The 17,672-nt window shown below is 37.3% G+C and overlaps 1 protein-coding gene across 1 annotated transcript; it reads left to right on the top strand.

Moving 5' to 3' along the window:
* Positions 1 to 1,840: 1,840 nt before the first annotated feature.
* Positions 1,841 to 15,458, top strand: TOC90 (Avirulence induced gene (AIG1) family protein). The gene is made up of 3 exons (XM_010260272.3): positions 1,841 to 1,997; positions 2,253 to 2,387; positions 12,318 to 15,458. The coding sequence occupies exons 2-3, from the start codon at positions 2,261 to 2,263 to the stop codon at positions 14,540 to 14,542; spliced, it is 2,352 nt and encodes a 783-aa protein (XP_010258574.1). The 5' UTR covers positions 1,841 to 1,997; positions 2,253 to 2,260; the 3' UTR covers positions 14,543 to 15,458.
* Positions 15,459 to 17,672: the final 2,214 nt, after the last annotated feature.

Genomic DNA, 17,672 nt, shown 5'->3' with positions numbered 1-17,672 from the left:
GTAGCGAGAATTAATAAAATTCTTATTATTTTTATTTATTATGGTTCATTAATAAAACTAATTTTTATCAATTACCTTTGTCAGAATTTTATTTGAATTCTCATTACCTTTGCAAGAATTAACTTCTATATGATAAATCCAACTTCAGCTCCTTCAACCACTGAAAACCTTACAATAAACTGCTATAAAAAATATCACTTACTTGTGCAGATATCTTGCCATCCAATGATGTGGGCTTTAAGGTAATGGAAATGAAAAATTAACCCACCATATGGTGGGAATAAAGAAGAGAAAACCACCTGCTATCTTAATGATCAAGAACTGAACCAATGAAAATAGGTTAAAAATACTTTAAAAACAATAAAAAAGTAGTTTAAAGAATAAATTGCTCATAAATTTGCAAGTTGGAAAACTCTTCATGGTGGTTAATGTGGCCTACAATTGGCTATTGAGAACATAAGATGTACTTTCAAAATTTTCTTTTAATTTAAATAAATGAAAGGGTAAATTGCTATAAAACCTCCCATAAAATTTTTTATCATTGCTGACCCCCCTAAAGCTTGGTAAATGCAATCACCTCCAATGAACTTTTTGACACAATTGCAAGTAGACCCTCTGTTAGAATCTTCTAACAAGAAGGACAAAAATGTTCAAAATACCCATGTAGTTACTTTTTGACCAAAATGTTTATTTTCCCAATTTTTTCTTCATATCAATCACTACCCTAATCCTTTCTAATCTCTTTTTCAGAATTGATGTATTTTCCAAGTTTGCCCTTCATATCAATTACTCAAAGGTAAAATTATAACTTTAAACTCTTTTTTTGTTGTTCATAACATTTATATTGTTTTTTTTATGTATAAACCAGTCTCAATAATAATTATATGGGTATTTTGGACATTTTTATGCATTTTTTAGAGGATTTTACAAAGGGGGTCTACTTGCAACTGTGTCGAGAAGTTTAGGGGAGGTGATTGCAATTACCAAACTTTAGGGGAGGTTTAGGCAAATAGTCAAAAACTTCAAGCGAGATTCCAACAATTACTATGGTCTGTTTTCCAATTATTGAACAAAAAGATGGATTTTTGTGTATTTTCCATAACAAGCGTTTAATGTGAATGTAAATAACACTATTGCCATTGACTTGTTTTACAATTATGAAAAAAAAGAATGGAGTTTTGTGTCTTTTTTGTAATAATCATTAAATGAGAAAGAATAGTAATTTCCTAATAAGCATTAAATGAGACAACAAAATTACATATTTACCACTATTCCTTCTCAGATTCAAACCTTAGAGATGGGAGGTTTAGTCTAGTGAAAATTCCAAAAGCCAACCACATCTATCCATACTTTTATAGATAGTATAAATATACATATAAATATAGATTTTTCATTCATCTTATTTCAATATTTAAGTTTTAACTTAAGTTGTTTTCAGAAAATGTTTACTTAAATATTAATATTTTAGTACATTAGTGAAAAATAAAATATATGTATTTTGAAGTTGGAGAAAGATAATTATAGAAATAGATAAAAAGTGGTAGAGGAAGGGATAAAGATGTTAGAATTAGATGTTTTATTGGGCATGTGAAATGAATTTGGGGATGTTTTAGGAAATTTTAGTGGGGAAATAGTTTATGATAAATTTTGAGGAGACGATTTAACTCACTGGGAAGTGGGAACTCGCATGAGAAAGAAAGGATGATATGGTCTAATAAGATAGGTTAAACCCCTTGTGAGGCATGCTGAACTGCACTGCTTTTGGATTTTTTTGGGACGGATTCGGATTATTGTGCTTCAGCTCGGGTTCGGGTTGAAATAAACGCAATGCCGACCCCGATACATTTACATCCCTATATTGTAATTGAAGTCTCCACCCTTTAATCGATTTCAATCCAAAGAGGATAAGAGCTTGCTTTGAGCCTGTTTCGATATCGACGAGAAACGAGGAGTGGAAGGAGAAGGAGAAGCGCAACAAGTAAATTCGGCTTCTAAAAGTAGGTACCTGAGTCCTTTTATTTTTCTGTCTTTTGCACTGAGATTGAGTTTGAGCCCTCTGATATTACCGATTCAGAAGGGCAAAGAATGGAGAAAGGAATAGATTGTTTTAACAAGGAATTTGCCGAATTTTGCTTCTTAATTAATGAAAATTTTCAGAGTTATTGATAAAAAAGAAAGGAATTTGCCGAATTTTATTTCCAATTAAGAAACAATTCAAATAAATGATTCTGGGTACCCGTTTCTGCTTTTAGAGTTAAGGATGAAGGGAATCAGGGATTGGATTTCATCTCAATTAGCATTGAAGTCGTTGCTTTCGTCAAGACCCCTGTCGGGTAATGGGAGCTTCTTTGATGATGAAACTCCGAGCGAGGAGCTTGACGATCGAGGTATGAATACTTTCTTGTTTCCTTCTGTTGTTCAATTGAAAATAGATTCTTCGAACTATTTGTTGGATCTATTTTCTTCTTATTATTGGACAATGTTTATGTTGGTTATTTTTATTTTGTTAAAATCTGTTGGATTACCTATTTCTAGAGATAATACACCATTTCTTATATCCTCCCCCGGGCCCCCAGAAAAAAATAAAAACCTTTCTCGTTCTATGTTATGCAAGGATTTTCTTCCTCATATATGGGGCATTCATACATCATAGTTTTCAACGCGCCACCCCCCCCAAGGTGACCCGTTTTTTTGTCCTAGGAAAAGAAGAAAAGAAAAGATTCATGAATCCAAGGGTAATTCCCTAGGTCCATAACAGCATCATCTTTCACTAGTAATTGTCTATAATCTTCTAAAATGTATACGCTTCATTTAAAACATAGGAATTTTTTTTGGAAAAGGTAATGTAAATTTATTCATCATAAACAAAAGTAGGCTGCAACTCAGACCCAAGAAGGCAGTCTGAAAAGCAACCAAAATTACAACCTCCACCAGGAACAAGACTGAAACAAAACAGACATGCTAAGATCTCTGAATTCCCCAGAAGTAGAAATTCAAGAGATCAACTTGCCCACATCTCTCTGAATTACATGATCAACATCCTTATACCTATTACAAAAGATTCTACTATTCCTTTCAGCCCAAATAGAAAATCAACAGATTCATGGAAAAAATTAAAATAAATTTTAGAAAATAGAGGGGCTTAGCCCCTATTTTTTGTCCTAGGAAAAGAAGAAAAGAAAAGATGAAAGAAGAAGAAAAATTTTGAGTTCTTCATTGCTTATTAGTTCAGTTATTGAAGTCTTTGAGGGTTCAAGACAACACACACATTGATTGAACTCTAACAAATGAGAAAATAATAGAAAGAAACTTGTATTTTAACTCAGAAACCAAATGGTTTAGTTTAGTAATGTCTATTTTATTAATATAATCTCAAAAAGTCAAGAACTTAAAGGTATATAAGAGCACCATGTACAAAATACTTTGGCGGTTAAGCGATGTCACCCTCCATGGGCACCTTGTTCCCTAGGTGTTGCCTTGACAACCATGTTTTTTTTTTTTTTTTTTGATAGATAAAAATTCACTTGATTTCATTAGAAGCAAATGATAAAGAGTCTGTTACAAGCATCCTAATATGAGGCGCGAGGTGCAGCCTCACTCATTAAAACAAAAACATCATAAAGTTACAAGTGGGTCCACTACAACTGATCCCTAGTTACTCCTTGTTTAGCTAGAGAATCAGCAAAAGCATTTGCCTCCCTCCTCGCCCATTGTATAGTTACATCCATCTGCTGAGTTATCCATTTGAATTTCTTCATTTCATTTCTATAAGCCCAAATCACTGAATCTGGGTTTTTTAGCTAACCCACCACCACCTTGGAGTCCCTTTCTATCACCAAATTTTCCAATCCTAACTCTCTTGCAATCTGTACTCCTTGTAGAGCTGCGTACAATTCTTCCTTTAAGGAGTCTCCATTCCCCACCAGTCCTGAGAAGAGTGCTCTTAAATTTCCTTGTCTTTGATGACCCTTCCTATTCTAGCTGGGCCTGGGTTGCCTTGACTACTCCTATCGAAGTTTAGTTTTGGAAATCCTTCAATGGGAGGTGTCCAAGCCAACCTTGCCTTAACCTTCTGCACTAAGCTAGAAGCCACTAAAGGCCAATTCCTCTAAATATCATCAAATGTAAAATTTTTGAATAGTTCCAATGTTTGTAGCCGGTGTATAACCCTAGTCATTACACACTCCATAATTTGTCATTTGCTCCTTTCTTTCTCTTGGAAGATTCTGGCATTTCTCTCTTCCCACAAGGTCCACACCACTGCTGCTCTAGTGTACCTCCACATTACTCTTCCCCAGTTTTCCTATAAGCCGCTTCTATACCCAACGGTTCAGGATCCCCCATGATGCATCCATTGTAGTTCATTTTAAGTTGAGGTGAACATGGTGGTCTTTATTGCTTCCTAATTTTGGTTCTTACTTTTGTTGATTTTGCTATTCAATTTCATCCTCTTCTAAAGTCATCCATGGTAAAAGGATTAAACAGTTCCATGGTCTTCACTGGTTCACCCGATGCACTACTTTAACTGTTATGCTTTCTATGACCTATTCTTTTGTTCTTGATTTTCTTTTTGAAGGTTCTGTCATTTCTTTCTTCCCATAGCACCCACAAAATAGCTGCACGTGCATCACCAGAATCCTTCTCTTTGTTGGCATTCTATAGGAAGAGGATCAAATAGTCCAGCTACATCAATTGGAGGATTCTGTCTGCAATCAATAAAAAGCATGAAACCTCTCCTAAATACTAGAGACAAAACCACAAGAGATTAGTAAATGGTTAGTAATCTCTCCACTAGTAAAGAAAAAGACGCATACATGTGGAGAAAGACACCAATGATGTCTCCTGTTTGGAGGTTTTCACTAGAGTTAATTGATGTAATGTATTCAGTTATTTTGTGCCACAAGGGCACTTCTGTCATTTTACCTTTTATTATGTTTTTTGATTGCCCTATAATATAAATACCATCTTTGGCACTGCCAGCTAGAGTTTTTTCTTCCTCACATTCTTTTCTCTTCTCTTCTCTTCTTCTCCTTCTCCAGAAAACATGGTATCAGAGCCGGACAGTACACTCTAGACCATTTTTTTTCTGATCACAGTCCTTTCTCCTTCCTTGAACTGCGAATGAAAAAGGCAGCTTCTGGACCGGACTGAGAACACTTCAGCTACCTCTTTTCTTCCCTGTCTTTGCTGAAACTCTAAAAGGGGTTACTTCCAGAATCAGTGGATGATGGTTGGTTGAGTGATTTTCAGAGGTTGATGACCTTTGTCTTTTCCTGTACTATTTTTTATTTGGGTTGGAACTCCAAAACATCCACTCGGACTGAACAGGGGTAAGATCTAAACCCTTTTTTTGCACTCCTGGTTCTTGGTAGTAAATCCAAGAACAGGCTGAACTGTGTATTGGCTGAATGGTATAAGGGGAGTTGTTTTTAACTCTTTTGGGTGAATCTGAAGATCCAAATCTGTAGGAACTTGGAACCTGTGTAGGTCATGAGTGACCTGGTTCAATCAGCAGGGTACTGCAGTATGGTTCAATCGGCAGGGTACTGAAATACCTGTGTATTACAGCCGTGACTGTGTTTGGGTGTGCTCTTTGCATACAGAAATATCCCTCAGGAGTGGTATTTTAATTCTGGTAGGGTTCCTGTCATCATCAGTGTGTGTGTGTGGACTGAAGAAAAAAAAAATATTTTGTTTTATGTGGAATTGTGATTATGGCCACTGAAGACTCTACAACATCAGGAACTACATCAAATCAAGGTGGACTGAATGGTGGGCATGATACATTGAGTTTTCCCATGACTATCACTCCCTTGGATGGCCAGAATTATTTGGCATGGTCTAAGGAGATGTGGCTGTACATTACAGCTGGGAGGAAGGTAGGGTATATTAATGGGAAGGTTAAGGAACTTCAGTCCGACACTGCTGAATGTGACAAGTGGGACCAAGAAAATTGCATGATTATGTTGTGACTTTTGACATTCATGCTGCCTTTTGTTAAACAAAATTTTATGTGGGCTGAGACAGCAAAAGAAATATGGGAACAAGCAAATGCTACATACTTAGAACAAAGACATTGTGCTAGGATTTATCAATTACAAGCAGAATCTTCAACATGCAAGCAAGGGGAAAGGAGTTTATCTGCATACTATTCAGCCCTGACTTTAGTTTGGAAAGAGTTGGACTACTATCAAAGCATTGAGTGGGAGAGAGATAAAGATGCAAAAGCCTACAAGTAGTTAGTCTCTCAGCAATGGGTTTTTGCTTCCTATGGGGTCTAAACCCCATGTATGAACCCATTAGAGTGCAGATTTTGGGCAAGCAAGTACCTTCCTTCTGTTCAAGAGGTATATGCATTAGTCTAGTCCAAAGAAAGCAGGAGGTCTGCTATGAATGCTTCTGAGGGTTAGACTGTTGCCTTAGCAGTGAGAGGAAACTCAAATTCAGGATAAATTGTGGTGTACCATTTGTCAGAAATCCAGAGACACCTGGGAAATCTGTTGGGAGTTAACTGGAAAACCAAAGTGGGTACAAGAACTAGGAAAGAAGTCAACACAAGAACAAAATAAGAAGCCAAATTAGAAGCAATATACTTCAGCAAACTTATTATCCCATAAGTCTCAGTATGATAATTCTATAGTGAGCTCTTCTTTGGATTGTCCCCTAGTTTTATTATCAAGGAAGATATTATTAACTCCTTCCATGACCATTTGGAACAATATGGTAGGGCTCTTCGATAGGTAGATTCTGGCCCTACACCTTCGACCTCTTTTGCATCCTCCTTAGGTAACTAATAACTCAGCCTCTTCTTTTCATGTAACCTTTGACATTCCAGAATCCCCATGGATTATTGATTCCAATGCTTTATACCATATGGCTGTTAAGTCTACTCTATTCCATTCATATACCTTGCTCTCTGACAAAGATAAAGTGATGTTAGTCGATAGGTCCTCCATTGCTAGTCGGGGATCTATATCTCTACCCTTTGGCCTCCCTCTAACCAATTTCTTACATGTCCCAAAATTACCTATTAATTTGTTGTTTATTAATAGTATTACCCATGCCTTGAATTGTTTAGTAACCTTTCTTCCATATTCTTGTGTTTTCTAGGATTTGGCATTTGGGAGGACGATTGGTAGAGGGAACATAGTCAATGGTCTCTATGTATTAGAAGATAAAGTTGGTCTTGTAGCTTCAGCTTCAACTTCAAAGTTTTTGAGTCAGTCGAGTAAGAGTCAAGTTGTTTTGTGGCACCATAGATTGGATCATATGTCTTTTAAGTCTTTGAAGTATTTGTTTCCAGATTTGTTCAAATCTGTGTCAATTAATGAGTTTCAGTATCAAATGTGTTAATTAAGTAAGCATTGTAGTACTTCATTTCCTTTACGCAATAAAAGATCGGATTTTCCTTTTCACCTTGTGTACTCTGATGTTTGGGGCCCTATTAATATTCCAACCAAGAATGGCTACAAGTATTTCATTTCATTTATAGATGACTTTTCTTGATACACTTCGCTTTACCCAATGCATTCATGAGAAGAAGTTCCTAAGCTTGTGAAAGACTTTTAATGCATTATTACACTTGGTTTCAAACAAAGATCCAAGTTTTCCAGTCAGACAATGCAAAGGAGTATTTCCATGGTGACTAAATTGAATTTTTTTTGCATGTTGTGGCTCCCTTCACCGAAGCTCTTGTGCTATAACCCCTCAACAGAATGGGGTTGTGGAGACAGAATCGCCATCTCCTAAAAGTTGCTTTGGGGATGCTTCTGTAGACGAATGTTCCAAAAAAGATTTTGGGTGAATGTTGTCATGATTGCTGCCTATGTTATCAACCGTATGCCATCTCGGTTATTGGAATGTAGGACTCCACATCAGATTCTCTTCCCTAAGGCTATAACGTTTCCTATACCCATGCATGTTTTTGGTTGTCAATGCTTTATTCATGATTCGTCCTTCTCTCAAAAGGGCTATCATTGTTTTGACCCTACTTCCAAGAAATATGTTGTCTCCATGGATGTCTCTTTCTTTGAGAAAGTTTCTTATTTATCTATTTCTCCTCAAGGGGAGAGTAAGGTTGAGGAGAAACAGACACTGCTGTTATTATTACCTTCTCTTCTTGATCCTCCTCCATTTAGTGTCTTTCGTAGACAACGTTTTAAAAGCTAAGGCCAACAACATCCTCCAGTTGTGGAGCAACCTGAAGCTATGCAACCAATGCCATCAGACTCATAGGGGTTGGATCCATCACCCAATTCAGGTACCATTACCCAGTTGATATTCCTAAACCTATTTTTTTTATCAATAGATATTCCTAAACCTATTGATATTGATACTTTAGTTTGTGATCTGTACCTCCTTATTGGAAAAAGGTATCGGATTATGTACCACACACCACCCTATGGCTCAGTTTTTATCTTATGAGAACATTTCATCCTCATTTCATGCTTTCCTTTCGGCCACTTCTTAAAAGTGTTATAGAGGCCTTATTAGTTCCTGAATGGACGAATGCAATGAAGGAGAGATTAGTGCCTTACATAAGAATGGCACATGGGAGTTGGTAGACCTTCCTAAAGGAAAGGAACCGATGGGGTGCAAACAAGGTTTTCAAGGCACCAAGGCAAGGCTAGGCGACAGGGGAGCGCCTTGTCGCCTAGTCGCCTAGGCGATGGACTTTTTTAAGTAAAAATCACATATCCTAGGGTAGTTCCCTAGGTTCCATAACCAAATTTCTTCGATAACTGTCCATATTTTTCATAAGAAAATTATAAACTTCATGTTTAAGTCTAGAAAATCAAAATATTTATGAGAAGAAAAAGAAGGAAAGAAAATTCAAAAAATATAGGGGCCAAACCCCTATTTTTGTTATAGGAAAAGAAGAAGAACAAGAAATGTATTGATTAGACAAAATTTTAAGTTCTAAAAGAAATTAGCTTGTAAACATAAAAAATGAATATTTTTCTTTAATAATGTTTATTTTAAAATTATAATCTAAAAAAAATAATAATATAAAAATATTTTATTACACAGTATGCAAAGCTGCTTGGCGACTGGGCGAGGCGTGCCTCCAAGGGCGCCTTATCACCTAGGTGCCCGCCTAGGCATCGCCTTGACAACTATGGATGCAAATGGGTGTTTTCTATGGAACATAAGGCAGATGGCATGGTAGAAAGATACAAGGCTCGCCTAGTAGCAAAGGGTTTTACACAAGTGTACGAAGTTAGACTATGCAAAAACCTTTGCTCCACTGGCAAAGATGAATTCCATTCGGGTTCTCCTCTCTTTAGCAGCAAATTTGGATTGGGAACTCCACCAATTAGACATCAAAAATGCTTTCTTGAATGGTGATGTGGAGGAGGTGTACATGATCCAACCTCCTGGCTTCTGTGCTAAAGGCAGTGAACAAAAAGTTTGCAAGTTGGTGAAGTCTTTGTATGGCCTAAAACAATCACCAAGGGCTTGGTTTAGTAAATTCCATCAGGCAGTACAACAGATGGGTTTTAGATAGTGTCAAACTAACCACACATTCTTTGTAAAGAAGGAACAATTAATATGGCAGCTTTGATAGTCTATGTGGATGACATAGTTATCACAGGTGACTGGGCCTCAAAGATACAAAGACTAAAGAAGTTCTTGGCTACCCGATTTGAGGTGAAGGATCTAGGACCATTATGTTACTTTCTTGGGATTGAAGTTGCCCACTCTCAATAGGGAATCTTCATCTCCCAAAGGAAGTATACCCTAGACTTCTTGAAGGACACTAGAAAGTTAGGAGCTAAACCATTTGACACTTCTATAGATGTGAAGCACAAACTAGGAGATTGTAATGATGAGTCTATAAAAGGATTCGAATGTGAATAGGATGGCAATGTTCCCCATCCCGTCGGGTACTCAGCTTCCTTGACTCGATGGGGCTAAGGATGGATATTGCCTTGGCAAGGATGGGGATTGATAATGATACCCAACCAAGGATGGGGACGGAGATGAGACCAAGGATTTGTTTCACAGTCTTAAACCTTGAGCTTGGACTTAGATTAATTTAATTCTGACTAAAAAGTTAATCTATAGATTAACTTAATTATAACATTTAATGATTAATAAAGTAAAATAAATAAAATAAAACATTAACGGATAATACGAAAAATAATTATTTATTGGGTAATTAGTAGTAATTTATTATTTTTGTTAAAAAATTATTAATATAATTAATATAAATTATTAAATTATTTTTATAACAAATTACTAAAATTATTAATATAATTATTAGTTGCCATTGTTTCACTTTTCCTTGATAAATCCCATGCATTGCACGAGTCCCTGTTAGTTCTGAAATATAAAATAAAGAAGATAGTAAAGAAGAAGAAAGAGAAGTTCAAAAGGATTTACAAGGAAGAGAAGGGAAGATGAAAAGAGTTGTTCAATCCTCTCTCTATCCCTTAATTTGATTATATATGTGCTGAATAATAAAGTATTGTAAAGCAGTGACTTAAAAGGTGCGCCTGAGGCGCACAAGCGAGGCGCATTTCAGGGTAGGCGTCTTGCCCAGGTCCTAGCTAGGCGCAGCCCTTTCAAAAGGCACACGCCTAGGCGCACCTTGTGCCTCAGCCCAGGCATGCGTCTTTTGAAACATTGATGCTTTTTTGCTTTTTTTTGTGTTTAGTAGCTGGGCCGGGGGCCCTGCCCCCATGCCCTGCCCCTCAAGGCAATCCTAAACAAGTCACCGAAGCTTCGAGAATTCCCTATTTGGTACTATTGTTCATTCATTCATCCTAATAAAATGTCTTCTAAAAAAGCAATAAAAACTATAATATCATTATTTTTTGTGTGAGAGCTAAGAATTTAAGACCTAACGTGGATTTGTTTGGGCTTGCCTCGAGGGGCGTGGTACAAAGGCAGCTCATAGAATCAAGAGTGGATTTTATATGCTTGAAAATGTTTTATATATTTGATTTTATTTTTAAATTCTCATTTGAATATGCTTTACATGTTATCATGTTATATTTATGTATTTTAATATTAGATAATAGGTTTTTTAAACCATTTATTTTAAATTAAAATTTATATTTTTATTAATATTATGTTTATTATTTTTCTTTTATTTTTTGCATTTTTTATTTTATTTTGATTTTTAGCTTTTTCTTAATTTTTGCGCCTTGCTTAAAAAGGCGCACACCTTGCCCTGCACCTCAGGCACAAATTGACCCCTGCGCCTTTTTTTTTGCGCCTTGCGCTTTTAAAATACTGTTGTAAAGTTACATGAGTGCCCCTAGTTGGCGGCTGACTTTAAAAAACATAAAAAGAATAAGGCCCATTACTGCAGAAATAAAACAGAAAAAAAGCTACTAAAAATAAATGAAACTAAGGCCCATTCCTATTTATTCTTTTAATTTTCAGGGTGAACTCTTCCTTTAGCTTGGAATAATGGAGAAGTGCATCTGAAGTCTTATGTTGAAGGAGAATACCACATAGCTAAAAAGAAAATTTATAAAATGGTTGTAAAATCAGCAGTATAGTATGAAGTGGTGTGCAGGAAAGTCAAGAAACAACATGCCTAAAAAATGAGCAAGGCAGAAATTCAAATGTCGAGATGGAGGAGTGGGAAATATTTGAAGGAACTTAGTGGTAGCTTCAATAGGTGATAAAATGGGGGAAAGTAGACCAAGATGGTGGTGTGGTCAATCAGTAAGAACTGATCTATTACAAGTTAAAGGGGATAGAAGAGCTAGGTGCAGACCAAAAAGGACATGGGTTGAAGTAGTGGGAAATGATTTAAGGGCTAATACTACTCTGAAGAGGTAACAGCTCGTGCCTCTTTTGGGTTCCCTGTACTGTCTTTTTTCTGAATTAATAAATTATATTCATTCATAAAAGAAATTGATTTAAGGGCTAATAATTTAACAATGGATATGTTACTGAACAGAATGAAAATGTGGAAGAAATCAATTCTGTATGCTTGTTGGGACAATTTTAGCTGATAATGATGACCTTGGCCCATATGCTTGTTTTATATAATATTTTTACTAGTAATCAATTCTGTGAGTGGATCCCCTGCATGTACCATGTTTTTTTGGTTCTTTTTAGACATGGTAATTGCTATCTTTACTGTTCAGACTGCATATACATAGTTGCCATGTAAAGAACAAAAAAAGTGAATATAAACGTACACCAAACTATATGTTTTTTTCCAGTTTAATAATTCAATAGCTGGCTACTCAAGGAGCTTTTTTTAGTGGATTTATCTGTCTTCTCTTTGAACTCCACCTGTTGATTATTTGGATGCACTTTTCATGAGAAAATATTTTCATTCATGATTTCAGGTTCAAATCCAACATCTGGTTTGTCAGCACCACTAGTTTCTACTTGTGTTTCTGCTCACTCCAATTGTAATCAAGAAAATCAGCTTCTTACTTCCACTTCACACAATTCAGTTGAGGATTTTCATGTAACATATAACACCAATGAGAAGTTGGACCAGTTGGCTAAGATTGATGCACTACAAATCAAATTCCTACGTGTTGTTTGCAGGATTGGGCAGTCACTGGATAGTATGTTGGTTGCACAGGTGTTATACCGATTGCATGTAGCAACTCTCATACGATCAGGGGAATCAGACTTAAAAAGAGCCATAATTAAGAGTGACCGAGCTAGAGCAATAGCAGAAAAGCTAGAGTCAACTGGCCAACCTGATTTGGAATTTTCCTGTCGGATTCTTCTTCTGGGGAAAACAGGTGTTGGCAAGAGTGCAACTATAAATTCCATCTTTGGCCAAACAATGGCTGTAACAGATGCATTTCAACCTGCCACTGATCACATTGAGGAGATAGTTGGGACCATCAATGGTATTAAAATAACTATTATTGATACACCAGGTTTCTTGCCTTCTACAAGTAATCTGCGCAAGAACAGGAAGATCATGCGATCAGTGAAGAGGTTCATAAGAAGATCCCCACCAGACATTGTCTTATATTTTGAACGCCTTGACCTCATCAACATGGGCTATAATGATTTCCCTCTCTTGAAGCTTATAACTGAGGTTTTTGGTTCTGAAATTTGGTTTAATACCATTCTTGTTATGACTCATGCTTCTTCAATTCTTCCAGAAGGACCTAGTGGTTATCCACTCAACTATGACTCATTTGTGAATCAGTGCACGAATCTGGTACAACACCATATACACCAGGCTATTTCTGATTCAAGACTAGAAAATCCCGTCCTTTTGGTGGAGAACCACCCTCAGTGTAAAATGAATATCACAGGGGAGAAAGTCCTTCCAAATGGACAAGTTTGGAGGTCTCAGTTCTTGCTGTTATGCATATGCACTAAAGTGCTGGGAGATGCCAACAACCTTCTGAAATTTCAGGATGACATTGAAATTGGTCCAATGCGTACTACTCGGTTGCCATCTCTGCCCCATCTCCTTTCTTCTTTTCTTCAGTTCGGTTCTGATTTGAGAATGAGTGGGATGGACAGCGAGGTGGATGAGATTTCAGACACAGAGGGTGAAGATGAGTATGATCAGTTACCTCCTATTCGCATCCTGACAAAGTCCCAGTTTGAATCATTAACAAAATCTCAGAAGAAGGACTATCTTGATGAACTGGACTACCGGGAGACTCTTTATCTGAAGAAGCAATTGAAAGCTGAGATTAAGAGAAAGAGAGAAGTTATTCTTTCAAAAGATGATAATGACTTTGAAAATCAAGAAGCATCTCCAGAGGCTGTTCCTTTGCCAGATATTACAGTCCCACCAAGTTTTGATTCTGATTGCCCTGTGCATAGGTACCGTTCCCTTGTGGCTAGTGACCGTTGGGTTGTCAGACCTGTTATGGATCCCCAAGGTTGGGATCATGATGTGGGGTTTGATGGCATTAATCTAGAGACAGATGTAGAAATAAGAAGAAACCTCCATGCTTCTGTTGTAGGACAGATGAGCTGGGATAAGCGTGATTTTGGCATTCTGACTGAATGTTCTGCGAGTTACATAGAGCCACAGGGCCCTATTGTTTGTGCAGGACTTGATGTTCAGACTAGAGGTAGGGATTTAGTTTGTACATTACATGGAGACACAAAGCTGAGTAATTTGAAGCACAATATGACAGGATGTGGGGTATCTGTAACTTCTACAGGGAAAAACTATTTTGTTGGTGCCAAGATAGAAGACACCATTTCAATTGGGAAGAGGGTGAAACTTTTGTTGAACATTGGTCGCATGGGAGGTCTTGGTCAGGTGGCTTATGGGGGTAGCTTCCAAACAACTTTAAGAGGGAAAGATTACCCAGTGAGGAATGACAAGATCAGCCTGACTATGACAGTTCTCTCCTTGAATAAGGAAACAGTCTTTGGGGGAAGTGTTCAGTCTGATTTCCGCCCAGGCCGATGTACAAGAATGTCAGTCAATGCAAATTTAAACAGCCAGAAAATGGGGCAGGTATCTATAAAGACAAGTAGCTCTGAGCACATGGAGATAGCTTTACTTGCGGTTGTATCAATTTTTAGAGCTTTGTCCAGAAAGCGAATTTGTGATGATTTAAGTAGCAGTTAAAGGGAGAGTAGTAGGACAATGGATATTCATCTGCTTCCCTTGAAGTATTTTTCTTTTTCCTGATTCAGAGGCAGTTCTCATGATAACAATGGCATGCACCATTAAAGAATAAATACTTGTTTTGGAAGACGCCTTTCTGGAATGAGGGATGGTTTTCTGGAGACTGGAAGACAAGGCATTTTTTCATCCTTTTTGGGTTTGGCAACCTGTGATCAAACCAAATGATATTTATATCATGATGTGGCATTGGCACTTGCAAGTGAGCTGAAGGTTTAACAAAAATGCATGTAGCATGTGGTATGTGGTAACCATTGTGGAAAACCGTTGGAAGGAGCTTTTATATCTTGAACAATTTGATGGAAGGTTAGAAAATTTTGCATCCAACTGGAAAGTTACTCAGCTGTGTTTCCTCGTTATGACTAATGGGCAGAGATATCAGCAGGGACTAGTCATAGGGCCACAACTGAACCTTGTGATCAACGTTCGTAAAGCATGGAGGCTCTTCTACTAGTCACCTTGTTTGCCTGGGTGTTGGAATAGTAAAGAACATCTATTTGGGTTTTAAACAACAATGATTTAACCCCCCCGGGACAGTATAGGAATGACATATTCAAAAGATGCTTGTGCTCAAGTCAGCTACTTCTTAAGCTAGTTGTAAACTAGACACTGGATGGAGCCACGGGCACAATAGACTTATTTGCAGACTGAAGCCTGTATCACAAATTGACTGCAAGTTGTTGGTAAGATGGACTACCCCATACATTTCTTTTGGGTTGTGATCAGTTGACCCATGGAATTGGAGTTCTTTTATATGGTGTTAAGGGGTGATTAAGGGCTTGTTCATTTCCTCTTAACTCTCATCTCTTAAGAGAAACCTTTTAACTTTAAGAGAAAAATGGTTGTTCGTTTCCTCTTATTTCTTATCTCTTAAAGTACAATCATACAACTTTTTATTTTCTAATGATACCCCCAAAAAGACAAACAAAAAAACTCTTCGTATATAGGGTCAAAATGGATATTTGATAATTTTCAGAATTTAAAATTCATAGCAACATTCTTTGCCATTCAAATTTAAGAGGAAAGAAAAGTTCACCAATACCAATATACCTCTTAATGTAATTATTACATTTTTAGATGTCAAAATTTAGAGCAAACGAACAAACCCTAAGATGGATATTTTATCTACAAATTGTAGAAAAATAAAAGTAGAAAAATCTTTCTTATGGTATGTTTTTCAATGTTAAACTTGGTTTTCTAATAAATGTGTCATTAGATTTAAAGTGAAGATGATGGTATTAATCAATGTTCTAAGTATTAGAAAGGTAATTTTAAGAGACACATTGGGATATGCTTTGCCCTTGCATGGATACAGATGGATAGGTTGGGAGAACTCAAATAAGTTCCAAAAGTTATATAAATGATGCTAAATCTTGGTCTTATATGGCCATAAATGAGGTATATAAATTTAAGATACTCCAATGGTTTATGTGAAGATATGTGTGGACTACCAGAAAACAATTGGAACGTTGAAAAATGATAAAATAACTAAGATATGCATGTATGCCTTAATTCGTAGGAAATAAACATAATCATTGTTAATATTTATGAATAAATAAACTTAATAATCAATTGTTGCATAAAATTTGTTGATGGGAATCGCATGAAAATGTAAGCTAAAATTTAGAACTCATAATTATAAAAAGTGGTTGAAGCATGACACCGTGGTAGATTTGTTGTTTCTCAATTTAGGGATTCCTGTTATTAAGAGAAGAGATAATTAGTGGCCTGAGCTACTTAAAGGGGGTGAGTTAATGGAATTCATTAAGAGGCAGAATGATAGTTAACTAAAGAAACAAATTGGTCATTCTATTGAGTTTCATCCCTTGCCCCCAACTTTCGAAATCGAGGTGATTGTCTTATTGCTTGTCCAGTAAGAGGTTGGTTCAAAGGAAGTATCTCAGTTGCTCATTGGAGTGAGGGTCAAATTCAAGGCTTCAAGCTAGGTTGTGGTGTGTGGGTCGTATATGCTCCCCAAGAGGTTATGCCACTTCTGCTTATGTGGCTAGCACGAGCAACCTCATTAATGTGTTGTTTCATCTTTTGAGGTGTTTGCCTAAGCATCCCCTCAATTGTGAGATGTGTGGCAGGTGTCAAATCAAGGTGGAATTTGGATTGTTGATAGGCGACTGATCTGAGCCGTTAAACGCCCTATATAAGGGAGGAGCCCTGAGCAATTAGGACATAATCATTTACTTCTGGAGTCTACGAGAGAGTTGGAAAGAGCTTAGGTCATTCTAGTTGTCAGCTTGATTAAGTTCATTGGTTTGGGTTCTAGTTTGATTCAACAAGTCTTCTTTGCTCTTCCTGTTAAATCATGTTTTCTTCTAGTTCCTAGTCTGAGGGTCGGAGTTGGTGAGTGCCCACTTTGGCTTGTCTAGTGGAGCAACTAAGGTCGAGGTTAGGGAGATCGAGGTCCACAGTCCCAATGTTGGGGACGAGCCTAGGTCCAAGGCCAAGGTCGGTCGGGGTGATTGAGGCCCAATGTTTGGTAGTTGTTGAGAATCCCTAGGTAAAATAGGGGAAACCAAGGTGAATTTCGTTGACAGTGATGACTAAGATGAGAGCATTCTCAAGGTTAGGACCTTGGGACTGATGCTCGGGTGGTAAATTTTGAGTTTAGGGAAGAGTCATCCGCCAAGAATCTACTCGATGATGGGTCCTTGACTCATCCAAAATGTGTTAGAGGAGGAGGAGAATCCGCTATGGATCCATCAAATGTAACACATCCCCAAGGAATTCTACACGAGGGTTCCTATCGAGGAATGAACCTACGAGGTGCCAATGGGATGGCTATGCATGTATGAGAACAGCCTCATAGTCGGGCTTAGGTTCCCTATTGACAAGCTGGTGTCTCAACTCTTGGCATTGCACCGAGTAACTTCATTACAACTGGTGCCAAATTCGTTGCGGTTCTTGATCACTTTGGTGTGCGCAACTTGGTCCCACAACATTAGACTAGACGTAAGGTTTTCACCCCCTCTTCGTCTGAACCACACTATTAGAGGTGTGTAAATCGGGTTGGGTCACAGGTTGTGTTGTGTCTAGGGTTTTAGGTCCACAGACCGGGCCG

This window comes from Nelumbo nucifera, chromosome 7 (genome assembly GCF_055504915.1).
Source record: "Nelumbo nucifera cultivar China Antique chromosome 7, China Antique-T2T, whole genome shotgun sequence".
NCBI lineage: Eukaryota > Viridiplantae > Streptophyta > Magnoliopsida > Proteales > Nelumbonaceae > Nelumbo > Nelumbo nucifera.
The sequence above is the reverse complement of the archived record's forward strand: the minus strand, read 5'-3'. Positions and strand labels throughout refer to the sequence as shown.